The sequence below is a fragment of the Lactuca sativa genome, chromosome 9 (assembly GCF_002870075.4).
Source record: "Lactuca sativa cultivar Salinas chromosome 9, Lsat_Salinas_v11, whole genome shotgun sequence".
NCBI lineage: Eukaryota > Viridiplantae > Streptophyta > Magnoliopsida > Asterales > Asteraceae > Lactuca > Lactuca sativa.
In genome coordinates, this window is record NC_056631.2 from 14377947 (window position 1) to 14396495 (window position 18549).

Sequence of the window (18549 nt, forward strand, 5' to 3'; positions counted from 1 at the left end):
ATAAGCTATCTAAGGTAAAGGTGTATAAGTTCAAGAAGCCTTGATAAAAGGTTATCAAAGCACTAAGTATTAGAAACATGAACTTAAGAAATTCAATAAGTATTGTTTTTCTGAAAGTTAGGCTGTTTCTGAATACATGTCAAAGCTAGTGGGAGCATAAGTGTTATGTTTATAATAATCATCATGATAGTGGGAGCATAAATGTTATGATTGTATGATTATTAAGGAAAGTATTGCAAGTTGGCAATATTAATTATAGAAAACAAGAGTCATTATTTGCAAAGTCGTAAGGGTTGTAAAGTTGTTTTGCTATAATTAAGGGAGATAATATTATGCTTATTTCAAATCTAAAGGCTTAGGTTGTGGAATGTTAATAACTTAGTCAAAGAAACATAGTGTGTTCTTAAAATTTCGATTATGATTACGGCATTCCTCTTCACAATTCAAATTTTGAGAACATAGCAAATGAAATATTATGACGGAAGATTGATAAAGTATCAAATCTTTATGTAAGACATTATGCATTGTGTCTCATACGCTTCGGGTATAGGATCGATTGCAAATGCTTTAATATTTGACCATTCTAAAATTTTCCAAATGTCTAGCGCATTTAGAGGGAAAAGGGACTAGAATCGGTTTTGACTAAAATAATTAAACAGCTATCAAAGGACAATCCAAAGTTCGCCTAGGATTGGTCGCTTTTGAGTAGTTGGAAGTATAGTATTGGATGGACCATATCAACATTATTATGAATAGATAAGATTCTATTGAGAATGAGTTGTCATATGGTAAGTATGGAAAGTTTTCCATATTGGGAATTGAATATTGAAAATCTATGTCTAGATTAGAAACTTTTATGCAAAAGGATGTTCAAAGGAATGTACTTTGAGTGAGAGACATCATATCTAAGGAATTGTATTGTAACAATTTCCGATAGAGGACTTTGTAATTTCATTGGCAGTAGTCTTTGTGACCTTGGTGCAGTGGCATTACGAAAGGATCATTGCATAAAATGTTAGAATCTAACATATTCTATAAGTGGCAAGAATTTGATATTCTTTCACTTATGAAAAAGGATTTGGAGTTATGAAATGAGTATGATTGGAAATGTGTTCAATGTGATCTATTTTACAAAGAAAGAACCATAGGTAAACATTGTGTGCATGCTAGGAGCATGGGACAAGTGTTGTAATTCAAGTAAGAAGTTGATTACCCGAAACGACAAATAATGAGTAATCGATATGGTGATAAATAAAAAAGGTGTTTTATTTATGCTCAAAGGGTTGAGGCCATATGGGATTAATATTATTCTTGTGTTTCACTTTGCATGTTTTGACTTCCAAAATAATTTAATTGGTTAAGAACAGTCAAATTATTCAAACGGGACACAGTCGTTCAAATGTTGGAAGTAGATATGAAAGAAGACTATCGTGAATTGGTGTGTGGAATGTCTAAAAGAGTATTAGACATAAGCAAATGTTTGCTGCAATGTTCATGAGTGCTTATGAATATGAATTTGAGCATTGGATTAAGCCCACGCTCACTTGGATCACTCCATGAATTGTATCCCGAGTGATTGGTGAGACGATAATATCTTATATTCTTGAAACCGAGATGTGTGAGTTGTATCTTGTAAATCGGTTGCACATTGATAATATGTAAATGCACCAGTAACTTGGTGTTATAAAACATGTTGTTGTGTGTGATTCGGTGAGTGAGTGCAAGCAAGCATTGAATCAAAGTTTATCCGTTCCTTTTATCCAAAGTAGGATAAAAGCGATATCTTTGGGCCCCTCGATGATTTAGTGATGACAAACGTAAATGCTCGGCCGGGCTAGGGCTAATTTGATTTGTTCAATTAGTCAGTCATCATAAATCGGAAGTCGAGAAATAGTACAAAGAGAATGATTAGAAATCATGTCTTACGATATCTAGAATGGAGGAATATATGATCCCTTATCTAAAGGACACGCGTATCTGATAGGATCAGAGTTGACAGCGGCTTTGGAAAGCTACGATTGCAGATCAGGATCTGAAGTCATACGCATAATAGTTATTAGACTTATCCAAGTGGAAGACTGTTGGATTAGTGTCTAAGTCCATAACTGTTTTGGTATGTACTTGACCCGAAGGTGCATGGTCCTTTTGGGTTGCCTTCACCAAAGTGACTTGATAGGATGAATTATGGAGAGAAAGGATTAAATATGATTTATTAATATATTATGAGAATAATATATTAAAGGAGAAATCATATTGTTTAATTAATATTAGTCAATAATTAATTGGTAATTAGTTTTGCGACTAAAAGAGATTAATTAAACTTAAGGGACTGGAATTGTAATTATAAGATAATTGCAATTTGGGCCATGGATTGCCTTATATTAAGGAGTGGACGAATTCTATGGGGAAACCCAAGAAGAAATCGTCCAAGGCCTTAAGGAAAGGGATCCATGGGTTGCTTAGGGCTTAAGCATCCAATTTAGGGTTTCCTTGTTAGATAACCCTGATAGCCTCCTATATATATATATATATATATATATATATATATATATATATATATATATATATATATATATATATAGATCCCTTATGACCTAAAAACGTGGCTAAGCATCCTTCCAGGGTTTCACACGTTTTAGGGAAGCCTCCATCCTCTCTCCTCTTCATCCTCTTGCTCTTGGTGTTTGTGAACCATTAGAGGAGTGACATTTGTGACTCTAAGCTTTCTAAAGTCAATAGAAGAAGGATTTGGGATTGTTATTACTATATAACAATCAAGGTAATATCTTAAACCCATTTTTATGTTAATATGATTACTTGTATGCTAGAATTAGGGTTTATAGTCTTGGATAACTTGCATGTACAATAGAGAAACCTAGATCCAAGCATTAGGGTTTGTATGAGCACATAGGATGTTCTTATGACCAAAAAACCCATCAGAAATAACTCTGGGTAGTGCTCCCTCATCTCCCCCTCTTCCTCCCACGTCCACTTAGACCCTTTCCGGTGCTGCCACTGCACCTTCAGCAACTGAACGACCCTGTTCCTCAAGGTCTTCGTCTTTCAATCCAAGATCGCAACCGGTCTCTCAATATAGTTCAGGCTACTATCAATCTGAATGTCCTCTAACGGTACAACTGCTGACTCGTCCACCAAACACTTCCACAACTGAGAAACATGGAAAGTGTTGTGGATCTGGCTAAGCTCTGTCGGAAGATCCAACCGATAAGCGACCCGACCCACCCAGGCCAAAACCCTAAAAGGACCGATGAACCTGGGGCCCAGCTTTCCCCTCTTTTGGAATCTGATAACACCCTTCCAGGGTGACACCTTCAGGAGAACCATATCTACCACCTGAAACTCCAAGTCCGAACGCCTCATGTCGGCGTAACTCTTCTGCCGAATCTGCGCAGTCTGCAGTTTACTACGAACCTGTTGGATCAACTCTGTCGTCTTGAGCACCACTTCGGTGCTCCCAATGACACGCTGACCGACCTCACCCCAACAAATCGGGGCCCTGCACTTCCTCCCATAGAGCATCTCGAAGGGAGGGCGGTCAATACTCGCATGATAACTGTTGTCATACGAAAATTCCACTAACGGAAGATACGTATCCCAACTGCCCTCGAAATCTAGGACACATGCCCGGAGCATGTCCTCAAGAGTCTGAATCGTCCTCTCGCTCTGCCCGTCCGTCTGAGGATAGAAAGCGGTGCTGAAATGGAGACGAGTACCCATCTCGTCATGGAACCGCTTCTAGAATCTAGAAGTAAAACGGACATCTCAGTCTGAGACCACTGAAACAGGTACTCCATGCCGTGCCACAACCTCTCGCATATAAATATCGGCTAGCTTCTCAGCCGATATGCTCTCCTGGATCGGTATAAAATGAGCACTCTTCGTCAACCGATCCACTATAACCCAAATCGAATCTGCTCCACGTGCGGCCCTGGGAAACTTAGTGATAAAATCCATAGTGATATCCTCCTATTTCCACACCGGAATGTCTAACTGCTGCATCTTGTTGTGAGGCCTCTAGTGCTCCGCCTTAACCTTCCTGCAGGTCAGGCACCTCTCCACATACCAGACAACATCCCGCTTCATGCAGGGCCACCAATAGTCGGGTCGAAGATCTCTATACATCTTTGTTGCCCCTGGATGGATGGAAAATCGAGACTTATGAGGCTCGTCCATCAACACTTGCCGTACTCCGCCCTAGTACGGTACCCAAATTCTCCCATGAAGGGTCAACAATCCTCGACTGTCATAGTCAAAGGAAGCTACTCGGCCCACAATCCTCTCACACTTCTGTCTCTCCTCCTTGAGGCCCTCGACCTGAGCCTCTCTGATCTGCTCCAATAATGGAGTATTTACTGTCATCCTCAAACATATGTCCCTGATCGGGGCCGCTGCCGCGTTGCGGCTCAGGGCGTCGGCCACTACGTTGGCCTTCCCTGGGTGATAAAGGATCTCACAATCATAATCCTTCAACACATCTAACCATCGCCTCTGCCTTATGTTCAGATTCGGCTGATCCATGAGGTACCTCAAACTCTTGTGATCCGTGTAAATGGTACAATGGACCCCATAGAGGTAATGTCTCCAAATCTTGAGGACAAACACCACTGCCCCCAACTCTAAATCATGCGTAGGATAGTTAGCCTCGTGAGGCTTCAACTGTCTCGAGGCGTAAGCTATCACACAGCCTCGCTGCATCAACACTGCTCCTATACCTGTGATCGACGCATCACAGTAGACTACAAAATCCTCTACTCCCTCTGGCAGGGTAAGGATCGGTGCTTCACACAATCTCTGCCTGAGGGTCTCAAATGCTACCTGCCGCTCAGGCCCCAGCGAAACACCACTGACTTCTTAGTCATTCGGGTGAGCGGTACTGCTATCTTGGAGAAATTCTGAATGAACCTCCTATAGTACCCTGCCAAACCTAGGAAGCTCCGAATCTCAGATGGAGATCTTGGGGCCTCCCACTGCATCACAACCTCTATCTTGGCCAGATCTACCAAAATACCCTTCTGGTTGACGAGGTGTCCAAGGAACTGCACCTCGCGCAACCAGAACTCGCACTTGGAGAACTTTGCAAAAAGTCTCTCCCTCCTCAAAATCTCTATCACCTCTCTCAGGTGCTTCTCGTGCTGCTCCTGAGTCTTGGAATAAACCAAGATGTCATCAATAAATACTATCACCGACCGATCCAACAACGACCTACACACGCGGTTCATGAGATCCATGAACGCGGCTGGAGCGTTGGTGACCCAAACGACATCACCACAAACTCATAATGACCATATCGGGTCCTGAAAGCAGTCTTCTACACATCCTCATCTTTGACTCGCATCTGATGATACCCAGAGCGTAAATCGATATTGGAAAACCAAGACGCTCCCTGCAGCTGATCAAACAAATCATCTATCCTCGGAAGTGGGTAACGGTTCTTCACCGTTACCTTATTCAACTCCCGGTAATCTATACACATACGTTGCGACCCGTCCTTCTTCACGAACAAAATCGGTGCTCCCCAGGGTGAACTGCTCGGCCTGATAAAACCCTTGTCTATCAGCTCTTGCAACTACATAGACAACTCCTGCATCTCTGGGGGAGCCAACCGATACGGTGTCTTGGCTATCGGAGCCACACCAGGGATTAGGTCAATCCTGAACTCGACCTGTCTCTCGGGAGGTATTCTAGGCAAATCCTCTGGAAATACATCCGGGTAGTCTCACACTACCGGAACATCATCAACTTTCGTCTTGCCCTTCTCCCGGGCATCCAAAACATAGGCAATATAACTGGTGCAACTCTACTGGAAATAGAGCCTCGCTCTCGCTGCTGAACACAGAACTGGTCCGCACTGTGGCTTCTCTCCCTGAATCACTAACTCTCCCCCACTGGGAGTGCGAACCCTCACTAACTGCACCTCACAATCTATCACCACCCCATTGGGGCTCAGCCAATCCATACCTACTATGACCTTATTCCCTCGCAGGGGAATAGGGACCAAGTCCACCGGAAACTGCTCATCGAATAATTGAAGGGAACATCCTCTTTGTACTCTTGCAACCCTAACGGTCATGTCAGTTGCTATCTCAACCTCAAGTGGACAATCTAGCTCCCCTGGAGCTCTGCTAAACCTCTTGTTAAGCGCAAGAGAGACGAATGATCGGGTAGCCCCCGAATCAAACAATATTGTGGCTGAAATGCCGTTCATTGAAAACGACCCTATACCAAACATATAACCATAAGAAACAATCAATAATAAATGCAGAGATAAGGGAAAATACATACCCGTCACCACGTCAGGAGTCGTTCGCGTCTCCTCTGTTGTCAGCTGAAAAGCCCTACTCTTCGCCACCGGCGTCTTAACTCGGCCCTGACGGCCATCTGTAATCCTCAGAGTAGCAGGGGCAGGTGCTGACACCTTCCTTACAATAGCCAAACTCCGACACTGGGACTTTTTATGTCCCCTCTGATTGCACTGGAAGCAAATCAGATCTGATGCCACAATGGCGGTAGTAGTGGCTGTATAATCTCTACTCATATCCTCAGAGTAGCAGGGGCAGGTGCTGACACCTTCCCTACAATAGCCAAACTCGGACACTGGGACTTTTTATGTCCCCTCTGATTGCACTGGAAGCAAATCAGATCTGATGCCACAATGGCGGTAGTAGTGGCTGTATAATCTCTGCTCATATGCCGAGTCCGACCGCACTTATAATAGCCGGAACTCCCTGCCTTGCACGTCTCATCGTGCAATCTCCCACACTTGCCACACCGACCGTGGCTCTGTTGACTTCTGGATATGTGATATGAAACCTTGGCCTTTTTGCCCGGACTCCCTGTACCCGAAGCCGCCTCCGGCTTCCTCTTCTTCTCCATCTCAAGGTCAATATCTCTCTCTCTCTCTCTCTCTCTCTCTCGCCTTAGCAATCATGTCAGCCAACATTTTACAGCTGGACCGACTCACAAACTGGCGGATATCACTCTGCAACATCTCATGATAACGGGCCTTCTTCATTTCCTCATCAGCTGCGTACTGAGGAACGAGAAGTGCCCTCTCCCTGAACTTGGCGGTAATCTCCGCCAATGTCTCTGTAGTCTGGGTGAGGTCCTGAAACTCCCTGGCTAACTGCTGCACCTCAATAACCGGTGCGAACTCAGCTCTGAACCTGGCAGTAAAGTCAGCCCAGGTCATGGCATCCAACGCTGCGTCATCTCCAATGACATGTCCGACCTCCTCCCACCAATCCCGTACCCTGTCCTTCAGAAGATAGGACGCCAATCTGACCTTGTCCCCCTCAGGACACCTGCTCATGCAGAAAGCGTTGGCCACATCCGCCAACCATCTAGTACTCGCTATGGGGTCCCACGCCCCGTGATAATCTGGAGCTCTACATGCCCGGAACTCCCTGAACGTAAGCGTGCGCGACCCCATCATGGCCGCCACCTCGGCACGGAAAGTGTCCAACCTCTCATCCATCAGCTCTAGGATACCCTCCTTGATCGAACCGAAAATCATAGGAGTCTGCTCAAGTATGATACGAGTAATCTCTGAAGAGAGAAACTCCATGGTCTGCTCATCTAGATGCTCGGCTCCCAAGCCTGATCCTGATCCCTCTCCGGCACCTGAACTGCCGCTTGCTGGTCTAGGGCGCTAAACCACCATTCTGAAAACACATTACGATAAACGTCATAAACACTGATATATCTCAAGGGATCACTACTACTACAGGCCTTCCGGTCTCATCTCAACCTTCCTCGATTCAAGTACGGATCCTCTGCTTCCAGTAGTATGGGCCCCTACTACCTTCCACATCTATCCATACCTTCCTCAAGGACCGCCTTGACTCCACCATGCCACTAACACTGCTTCTGATCTCTGCTACTCTCATCCTAGGCTTGCCCTAGGGAAATCTCTGACTCAACCCAACCAGTCCTCAGCTGCTGAAGGCCTCCTTGTAATGCCAATTAGCCATTATCTGAATACCATCACATGTGATGAGGCTTAGATAATCCTTCGAGTAAAAGACTCGTCCCTACAACGGTTGGACTCAAACAAGAGTTGCGCAGTAGGGCTAAATCCAACACTCTGAGATTATTCAACCCTTATCACATGTGATGTGATGTATTCACCTAATGGCTAACTCCCATTACTTGGAGTCCCACAAAGCACAAAGCAAGCAACATTCGGACACAAGAAACTACTAAAGCAATTCTATCCTTATAATGAGAAACTGTACTAGCATAAAATGCTAAGCTCATACTATCAGGCATAACCTAAACAAGCTATCCTACTACTGTCCACTCAATACTAGCATGCAATTCTCATAAAGCTGAAGCACATATAGCAGGCACATAAGGCATCTTCCTAGATCCTTAGTCCTATTCTAGCATGTTGTTCTACTGAAACTGAAACATATAATCATAATATAAACTTGTATGGGTAATTTGGGAGTACTTACTTGAGCTCGGCTGATCGCATGCACCACACCATTTTCTCTTTATCAAAACTCTTTTTCTTTCTAAGTTCTTTTTCAAAAATGTTTTTCTTTTGAAAATCTTTTACCATTTCCTTAGTTTGGGTTCAGACACATCCGAAAGTGTATCTGAATTCCTTAAACCAAGGCTTTGATACCAACTTGTAACGTCTTCAAAAATACGACCCAAAAATTTTTGTTTTATAATACTAAAATCATGTATTGAATGTTATAATATAAAACCATACATCAAATATCTCAAACCATAATAAAATGTCGTATCACAAACTGTATCAAGTCATAACTAAGAAAGACTCCCAGGAATAAAACTGAAACTATGGTGTGTGCGATGCCATCATCCCGAGCTCTTCCCTTTACTTGCGGAAGTACCTGAAACCAAAACTGAAAACTGTAAGCACGAAGCTTAGTGAGCTCCCCCAAACTACCACATACCATACAGTAACATAATAAGCACATACTGGGCCTTGCCCACTGCATCAGAACGAAGTCCAGAAACTGCATCGGACCGAAGTCCGGAACTAACCACGGTCTTTCCCTCTGCATCAGACTGAAGTACGGAACTAACTGCATCGGACCGAAGTCCGGAACTATCTGGGGCCTTGCCCCCTGCATCGGACCGAAGTCCGGAACTAACTGAACATGGCATAGCATAAACATATCAACAAGCATAAACACATATACTACATACTGCATCGGGCCGTAGCCTGCAACACATAACACATAAATCCTGTATGAGCCACGAAGGCATCAGACATACTAACTACTGCATCGGACCGAAGTCCGAAAACTACTGCTAACTAAACGGGCCGGCATTGTGGCCGTAGACCCGTTCCTACTAGAAGGAAACTCACCTCGTAATCTGGCTGCTGAATGAACTGCTTGGGAAACTGTCTGTTGCTGCTTCGGTATCTCCCCGGCTACAATTTCCATAAGTACACTCAATCAAATACTGATAACTATACTGAGGTAAAATAACTATTTTACCCCTGGTCAAAGTCAACCTCTTGGTCAAAGTCAACATACAGTTGACCTGACTCGCCGAGTTGGGCCGCCAACTCGTTGAGTCCCTACTCTCATTTCTCGTTTCTGCTCGCTACTACTCGTCGAGTTTGGCGTAGACTCGACGAGTTCCTCTTCGATACAACACTTAGTCAATCTGCATCCGACTCGCCGAGTTGTATGAACAACTCGTCGAGTTCTCCTTCAACATATGAACACTCTGACTGTGACTCGCCGAGTTGTATGAACAACTCGCCGAGTCTGTTCTTGAGATATGAAGATTGCCTTGGACTCGCCGAGTCCCTCCATGAATGAGTCTGATCTCCGACTCACTGAGTCCACCTATAACTCACTGGTTCCACTCGGCATAATACTTGAAATGGGAAAATCGGGGACTCGCGACTCGACTCGCCGAGTCCGAAGAACGACCCGCCGAGTCGGTTGCATGCAACTTCTATATAGTTGATTCTGCTCAAAACCAATGCATACAACTTATAGATTTGGGTTCTTAAGGCTTGGTTATCACGTAAAGTTTCCAACTTTACGTGTACATATGCATAAAAAGGAATTAAAAGGCCTAGCAAGGACTAAAAGAGTAGATCTAGGGTATATACACGAATTAGGCTCATAAAGGTGTAGATTTGAGCTTTTGAAGCTCAAACCTAACTAGATCCAATGGCTATTCAACTCAATATGATCTCTCCACTACAATCAAGCTAGGAAGTGGATAAAAATGGCCTAAATGGGATTTCTAATGGAAGATCAACATAGAAACAGAAGAGATTCAGATTATACCTCAATAAACTCTGGATTGGACTCTAGATCGTTGCTCTTCACCTTCCCCTTTAGTCTTTCCTTCTTTCTTTTCTCCAAACTTCAAAAGATACACAAGATATGCTCAAAATGCTCAAATAATGGCTAGGGTTTGCTAAATAACGTTCTGAGGGTGAAGGAGGCGAGTTTGGGGCTCATAACATGGTTTAAATAAGGTGCAAAACCCGTGGATCTAGGGTTTCTTCCAGACTAGCGGACTCGCCGAGTCCCAAATATTGACTCGTCGAGTCGCCTACTTACACGTGCTCGAAAACACGTCCCTACTCGACGAGTCGGGCTACGGACTCGTTGAGTCCCTCTTGAAACTCGAAAAATATAAGCATTTAAATAGCATACCAGAATTGGGGGGTTACACTACTTTAGCATAATTAATTATTAAGTAACAGACGTTTTTTTAATTTTGCTTTGAAAAGTTTAAGTATTAATTAAGAAATATATTCAAATTTTGATAAAGCTAGGTAACTTTTTAAAATTTTAAATATAAAAAGTTTATATCGAACCAATATAAAATTACCATACATAAAGCTATAAATATGTTTCAGTTTTGGTTTCATAATATAAGTTCAATAATACTTATATTAGTTTGATATAAACTTTTGACATTTAATTTAAAAAAAACTATTTAGTTTTATCAAATCGTGAATATATATTTATATTTTATATGTTTATAATCTTAAGGGTTTTTTTGCAAAATATTTGTAAACTTAAGAATTTTTTTTGCAAAAAATAATTCATGGTAACATGGAAACTTGTTATTACAGGTAAAAGGGGCAAAACCGACAAAAAAAGTGACAAGTTTGCGATATAAAAGAACCAAAAATCTTCCAAATGGTAAAACCGTTTCTGTCAAACTTAAGACTTTTTATGACATTATCCCTTTTAAAAAACATAAAATTTTCATTTTACGTGAAAAATTTAGAAAAATAGACGAACAAAATGCATTTTTAAAATTCTTATTTTTCTTAAATTTTTTATTTCCGAAAAACGATCTATTTTTCTACAACTAAACACATCTTAAAATTTCCCTCTCAGTTAAGAGACAAATTAGAAAGTAATACATAAATGGTCTTTGAAATTTACCAAGTTTCTTTTGACACACATGATCCTTGTGGTTTTTAAAATTGACATGATTGGACCTTGAGCATTCGGCAACATCAAAGCCTTTTTAATTTCTCTCCGTTACTTTTTTATATAACTAAAACGTTTTAATTAAAATAAATAAATAAATAAAATAATCCTCCCTTCCCTTACCCCACCCCCACATCTCTCTCTCTCTCTCTCTCTCTCTCTCTCCATATATAAAAGATTTGTCTCTTTGATCCGTCTTCAAGAATTTTCACATGAGAAATTGTTGTCATCGCAAAACTAACAAGTATGAAATCTCTGCTTTAATTCCAACAGATTATGCGTGTGCATTTTAGTTTGTAATTCCGTTTGTATGTTGAATGTTGTTGACTTTGATTTGCAGTGAAGTAAGAGCAATATCGACAATATCAAGAGCCTAATAATCTCTACAATCTTAACTCATATAAACACTTTGTAATCATTCATTGTCACTTAAATTTTCCATTTACGATTTCAGTGCTAGAGTTTGCGCTTACTAGTATCTCCATGATTTTAAACTTGATTATTTTAATAAAAAGTAATATATAAACAAGCATTGATGGTCTTGTTAAGATCATATACATAAAATACAAGAGATCACAGGTGTAAAAATATAATAGATCAAAGTTCTAACCTAGTATAAAAATATGTAAAAAAAATAATAACTTGCAAATGGTTATCAGTTCTTTAGATTTTTTTTGAACAACCGAATTTCATTAAAGACTAGCAAAGGGTTAGAAAACACAAAACATTACAAAGAATTACTAAGGGTTTTGGATTGTGTTTGTCCATAACGCTTTCACTTTATTGATTCTATTAACATACCACATAAAAAATAATCTACGATACTATCAAACAAAACGATATACAAAGTAGGCTTATCTCTAAAGACCATCTCATTCGGAAACCTCCGGATCACCCAAATAACGACACCAACGATAGCCTCTATAACAAACTTTTTATCTAATCTCAAATTAAACTAATCAATCCATTCAGACACGTCAAAAAATTTATTTTTCAAGAGAAATGACATTAATCCACATGAACTCCTTTCTCCAAAGAGCAGCCGAGACCTTACAAAACCAAAACAAATGATGAAATTCTTCTGGTCGAGCATAAGGGGCAAAACAAGAGCTCAACTCAACCCCTATGCGACTAAGATTCCTTCTAGCTGTTACTATAATAAAATTATAAATAAATTCCCATTAAATAGTAAAAGTAAAATACAAAAACAAAATACACCAGTATTTCTATAAACTGCCCTAAAGTAGACGTATATTGATGTTTTAAAGAAATATTAAGATTCAAATTAAAAAAAAAGTGATTATTTTTTTTATTCAATGGCGTCCAATTGTATCCGCCAGCGCCATAGCCAATTGTCCTTTCACCAGTATGATTCAAATCTTAATTAACCCACCCTCCCTCACACGCTCTCCCATGTGTCCAAACATCTTTCATTCGATTCAAGTATTGAAACCTACAGTTCTATTCCAATTCATCAACCGAATCTTTTATCTCGATCGATTCCGCTTTTTCGTTTAGTCAACGTGTGAAGTACTACTGAAGCAAATCACTTGAATCACAGAGATAACGAAGAAACTAGGTCATCTTCTGATCTCTACAAGTAGGTATCGTTGTTATGTATCGATTTTAGTTTCCGATTGTTTTTCGTTTTCGATTGGTTGATAAGTTTTCTTGTGGTAGGGTAACTAACGATTACGAACTATCATTAGCTTTTATGATCTGGTTTACTCTGCTTAAATTGGTCGTTGATCGGTATTGATTGCTAGTTACGAACGCGATTTTCGTAAAATTGAGGGATTTACTTGACTTATATTGAAGTTTTGTATATTATTTAATGTAATTTAATGAGGCATCTGCGAGATCATTAGCTTGTCTCAATTCTATTGTTTTTTTTTTTTTTTTTTTTTTTTTTTTTTTTTTTTTTTTGTGTTTGTATAGATTTAGCAGTTTGATTTAGAGGAAGAGCTAGTGCCAGATAAACCGTTACCGCATTAGATTCCTGAAGGAGCTTGCGGGTGATTTTTGAACAGAATTGCTGCAATAATAGTAGTAGTTTGATATCTCTGTCAGTATATCTGTTGGTAGCCGGAGAAGTGTGCTTAATTTTAATTATTAAGAGTGAAGAAGACGTTTGGATTGATTGGTTGCACTCGATGAAGTAGTTTTTCGATGTATATGCTCAATAAATGGGTGATGATCGGATGCTGAAGGTAAAAGGATTTTCTGATGCAATTAAAATTGATCCCATAATATAGCTGTAGCAATGGCTAGTGAGGCAAGCTCTTCTGGTCAATGGCTTCAGCAAGATTCTGGTTCTACTATATTAAAAGATGGGGTAGTGGTGGTCAAGAGTTCGAATAACAACATATCATTAAGAACCGGTGAAGAGTTTTCCATGGAGTTCCTTCAGGATCGTGGTACAAGAAGAATCCCTAATGGACACGATACAAATGAGAAAATGGTTGGATCAAAAAGTGATGTCAGTGGTAATCTTGGTTTCAATGAGATTAGTGGTATGCTTGGGTTGCAAAGGAGGGAACCTGTAGTTCCAACTGATAACATTTCTGCAAAAGGGCCTCTTTCTATGGCAAGTGCACCAGTCATGTCTCTGCCCCACCGAGCTTCAGGGTCGGGTGCTGTCAATGATTCTCAAAGAGGCAAGATAAAGTTTCTCTGCAGTTCTGGTGGTAAAATCTTGCCTCGACCTAGTGATGGGAAACTAAGATATGTGGGAGGTGAGACACATATTTTTTCAATACATAAGAATATATCATTTGATGAACTTGTGAATCGAACTGGTCAATTTTGCAATCAGCCTCACACAATCAAGTACCAGCTTCCAGGAGAGGATCTTGATGCTCTTATATCCGTGTCTTCTAATGAGGATCTTCAGAATATGATAGAGGAATACAACGGGGTTGGAATTTGTGATGGTTCATCACGACTCAGGATATTCTTGATTCCTCTGACTGAATTGGAAAGTACAGTTTCCATTGAATCCAATGCTAATCTGCAGAATAGTCCAGATTACCAATATGTAGCTGCTGTGAATGGAATAGCTGATGATGGTCTGAATAACTCGACATTCACTTCACACATTTCTGAACCCCGAATATTGGTTGCACAACCTGATCCATCTCTTTTTGTTTCACCTGTTCTAATGCCACAAAATGATCTGATTGATAGCCATGCACAAGTGTACAATGACCCATTATCTGATAGTATTGAGATCCCAATACTCAAGGGTAGAGCTTTTCATTCAGAAAATCGTATTTTACCCCCTTCTGATCCAGTGAATCTGTGTGTGGTGGGATCCAATGGGTCTCAACTGGGTATACCACATGCTTTTTCTGACCCACAACTCAAGGAACATGGATCAACCTCTGCTTTTGGCTCACAAGATGGATCAAATTTTCCTTCTACACTGACCTTTCCACCACCACCACTACCTTCACAGCTGACATCATCCTTCTTTCAGGGGAACTCGGTTGAACAACATGATAACTTTCCTCCACAAATCTTGTTTGAGATGCCAAATTTGAATCATGAGGATGCAATGCACAGCCATGAGACACACCAAGATGTGAAACAAGATTTAAGTCAGAATGTTGGGCTGCAACTCCCAAATATTGTCTCTGCATCAACAGAAAGTAATATAAGAACTACAACGATGGCTCCCAATTACAACAATTTATCTGATGCTGACAAATCCTTGAATGATCTACTCTCTCACCTATCTCATGGTTTAGTGCAACAATCAAGTTCACACCAAAAAGAATCAAATGGCCAAAATCCTAACCTAATTGACGCACTGGAGTCAACACTGCATGATTCTTCCTTGAATCAGATTCCAACAACAGGTGCTAAATTTACAAAAGAAGTGAATCTCATTGATGACAACTTTAATTACACTGAACTTAAACCTGCTGAATTGGGTAATGACGAAAGTCAAAATAAGATACAAAAGGAAATCCCATCATCCAAGGTCAAGGAAGAAATCCAACTGGAGTTGAATGACCCTTTGGGAGATGTGAATGTTGCTATTAGTCATTCACAGTTATTAGGTGCAGTTAGCACTGAGGCTCTCCCTTCAAGTGAAATAGAAGCTGAAGACATTCACTTAGAATCTGACATTGAGGTATGACACTTAAGAAAAAAAAATGAAACAAAATGTTGAGACATCAGTAATTTTATAAACTTAAATTTAGGTATTTCCTTATTATGCAGGATGCTGTAATAGAAAATGGAGGTAGTGATGGCCCATTTAATAATGCATTAATAGCAGAAATGGAAGCTGATATGTATGGTCTCCAGGTACATTACTATTTCTACATATAATGTTTATTTATTTATTTTATTTTTTTTGGAAAGTTGATGCGACAAAAGAAAAAAGCTTTAGTAAGGGGCATTTTGGTCACTTTGGCTCCCACTTGGTTTTATTGTTTCCCTAGTATACTCTTGTATTTCCATATGCAGATAATAAAGAATGCTGAACTTGAAGAATTAAAAGAGTTAGGGTCTGGGACATATGGAACTGTCTATCATGGAAGATGGCGAGGGTCAGATGTCGCCATTAAAAGAATAAAGAAAAGCTGCTTTTCTGGGAGATCATCCGAGCAAGAACGCTTGGTGGGTCCCTTTTGTAATTTCGTTTATCACCGTTTTTTGTATTTTTTTTTTTCTTTCTCAAAATGATTATTGTAAGTTGTAACTGTTATATATTCTTATTAACTTCCAACTATGCAGACTAATGATTTCTGGAGAGAAGCTCGGATTCTTTCAAATCTTCATCATCCAAATGTGGTTGCATTTTATGGGGTTGTACCAGATGGAGCTGGAGGAACGTTAGCTACTGTTACCGAATTCATGACACACGGATCACTTCGGAATGTGTTGATAAAAAAGGACAGGTGAATTTACTTTTCTACCCTCGTGCAATCTTTTTTACCTTGTTTAGGTTTTTAATTGTTATTTTGAAATTTAAATATTTATCCAGATCACTTGATCGTCGTAGAAAGCTTATAATAGCCATGGATGCTGCTTTTGGCATGGAATATCTGCATATGAAAAACATTGTTCACTTTGATCTAAAATGTGACAACTTGCTTGTTAATATGCGGGATCCACAAAGACCTATTTGCAAGGTAAGTAGAAGTCGGTATGAGGTATTGTTTGGTATGATGGAATAGGGGAAGTAATTGCAATACTTAACCCATTTTGACTTTTGTAAATTTTGATGACACAAATCTTTTTAGAATAATTTCTCTATTATAGTTAAATTACAAGTTTATCTTGTAAAAGTTTACTAGAAAATATATTTTTATTATAATATCATATGGGTTTTAATGAGCTTTAAATATGTTTAATGTTATGTTGTTGTAAATAAAAAGAAATCATTAATTATAACTAATTAATGTATAAAGTAGAAGTAACATTATACATTGTATGTACCAATAAATGATATAATACAAAATTTTATTTCATTCCTACTTTGACACCCACATTTAGGTAGTGTTTGGTATGAGGGAATTACCGAAGGAATGGTATGGTTCATTCTATTCGAATGAAAAATAAATAGCTCTTTCTTTTGTCTGATGGAATAGAATGGATCACTCATGAAGGAATCTGATTCCTTTCCATTTTGCTATTTTCATTCTATTATTATTATTATTTTTTAAATTTCATGATTTTAGTTAACTTATACATTTATTTACAAAAATCTTATTTGGGTTTTGATGAGGTTTTATTATGTTACATTTATTGTTTTTGTAAATAATTAATTCTATAATTATACCTATACAATATAAAGAATTTTGTTAAAACAATGACTTGTAATACAGCAATCATGCTTTGACCCTTTGTTGCAGGTTGGAGATTTCGGGCTGTCAAGGATCAAACGCAACACTCTAGTTTCAGGTGGCGTGAGAGGAACTCTACCATGGATGGCACCAGAATTGTTAAACGGTAGCACCACCAGAGTCTCTGAAAAGGTTAAAATCCCTTCCATCATCATATCCCCCACAATTAATTTATTTGTTCAAATAACATAATTTTGGATTCTTACAGGTTGATGTCTTCTCCTTTGGCATTACAATGTGGGAGATTCTAACTGCCGAAGAACCTTATGCAAACATGCATTGTGGAGCAATCATCGGTAATCTATTTTTTTATTTTGGTGGGACCAAAAATTACAAATTTTCATTTTTGTTCCTTTACCACTCAATGCACATCAAATACAGTACAACATATTTTTGCTCATGTTATGCGTAACAACTTTATGTGAAATCTTGATTACAGGAGGGATAGTGAAGGATACACTTCGGCCTACAATACCAGAACGGTGTGATCCCGAGTGGAAAAAGTTGATGGAGCAGTGTTGGTCAGCCGACCCCACCGTTCGCCCTTCATTTACCGAGATCACAAATAGACTACGAACCATGTCCAAAGCGCTCCAAGCAAACGGCCACAAAAAACCCCAACACGTATAGTTCCATTCACTAGAGTATGTAGGGGTGAGCATTTGGACCGGACCGGTTTTGGAGAATATTGTGGACCGTGGACCGAACTGGATGAGACTTACTGGGTCCAGGTCCGGTTTTTGGACACGGTTGGATCGGTACAACTTTACTTGCATAGAGTACAAGTCGTTAAAATAAGTTTTTGGGTTTGATACAACTCGTTAAAATGAATATGTTGTTGGGTTTGATACGTTCAAAGTTGTAAAAATGAATATGTTTTTGGGTTTGATACGATACAACTTGTAAAAATGATTACGATTCGTTTTGTGCATAACTAATCTACTTTGATCTATAATATTATCACTTGCATAATTAATTTTCCAAATAAAAGCAACTAACATATAAATCAAGTTCACAAACAAAAGTTAACAATCTTAAGACAAACATACAAAAATATTACCGTAGCACCAAAAATCATATTTTAAATTTTAAAATCAATCAAACTAACAAACTTCATAAACTCATAATCTAATCTTTCATTGGCTTATTTCTGATATCATTGTCATCCAAATCTAGATTGTTTAAAGCTTGTGTAATTTCTACATAAACACAAATAA

General features: G+C 39.4%; 1 protein-coding gene across 3 annotated transcripts; it reads left to right on the forward strand.

The window, feature by feature from the left end:
* The first annotated feature begins 12815 nt into the window (after positions 1 to 12815).
* On the forward strand, positions 12816 to 18289 carry LOC111880233 (uncharacterized). 3 transcript variants are annotated; one of them, XM_023876643.3, is made up of 9 exons: positions 12816 to 13078; positions 13413 to 15612; positions 15702 to 15788; positions 15951 to 16103; positions 16221 to 16384; positions 16471 to 16618; positions 17342 to 17464; positions 17541 to 17628; positions 17772 to 18289. In XM_023876643.3, the coding sequence occupies exons 2-9, from the start codon at positions 13738 to 13740 to the stop codon at positions 17960 to 17962; spliced, it is 2829 nt and encodes a 942-aa protein (XP_023732411.1). In that variant the 5' UTR covers positions 12816 to 13078; positions 13413 to 13737; the 3' UTR covers positions 17963 to 18289. The 3 variants fall into 3 exon arrangements, with proteins under 3 accessions (XP_023732411.1, XP_023732410.1, XP_023732412.1); XM_023876642.3 differs by having other exon boundaries at positions 12816 to 13074; XM_023876644.3 differs by having other exon boundaries at positions 12816 to 13053.
* The last annotated feature ends 260 nt before the right edge of the window (positions 18290 to 18549 follow it).

Excerpts from the sequence above, each read along its gene's own strand:
- LOC111880233 (XM_023876643.3), top strand. The coding sequence starts at position 13,738 with ATGGCTAGTGAGGCAAGCTCTTCTGGTCAATGGCTTCAGCAAGATTCT. Across the intron at positions 15,613-15,701 it reads ACTTAGAATCTGACATTGAG|GATGCTGTAATAGAAAATGG; the intron begins GTATGACACTTA and ends CTTATTATGCAG. Across the intron at positions 17,629-17,771 it reads GCATTGTGGAGCAATCATCG|GAGGGATAGTGAAGGATACA; the intron begins GTAATCTATTTT and ends TCTTGATTACAG.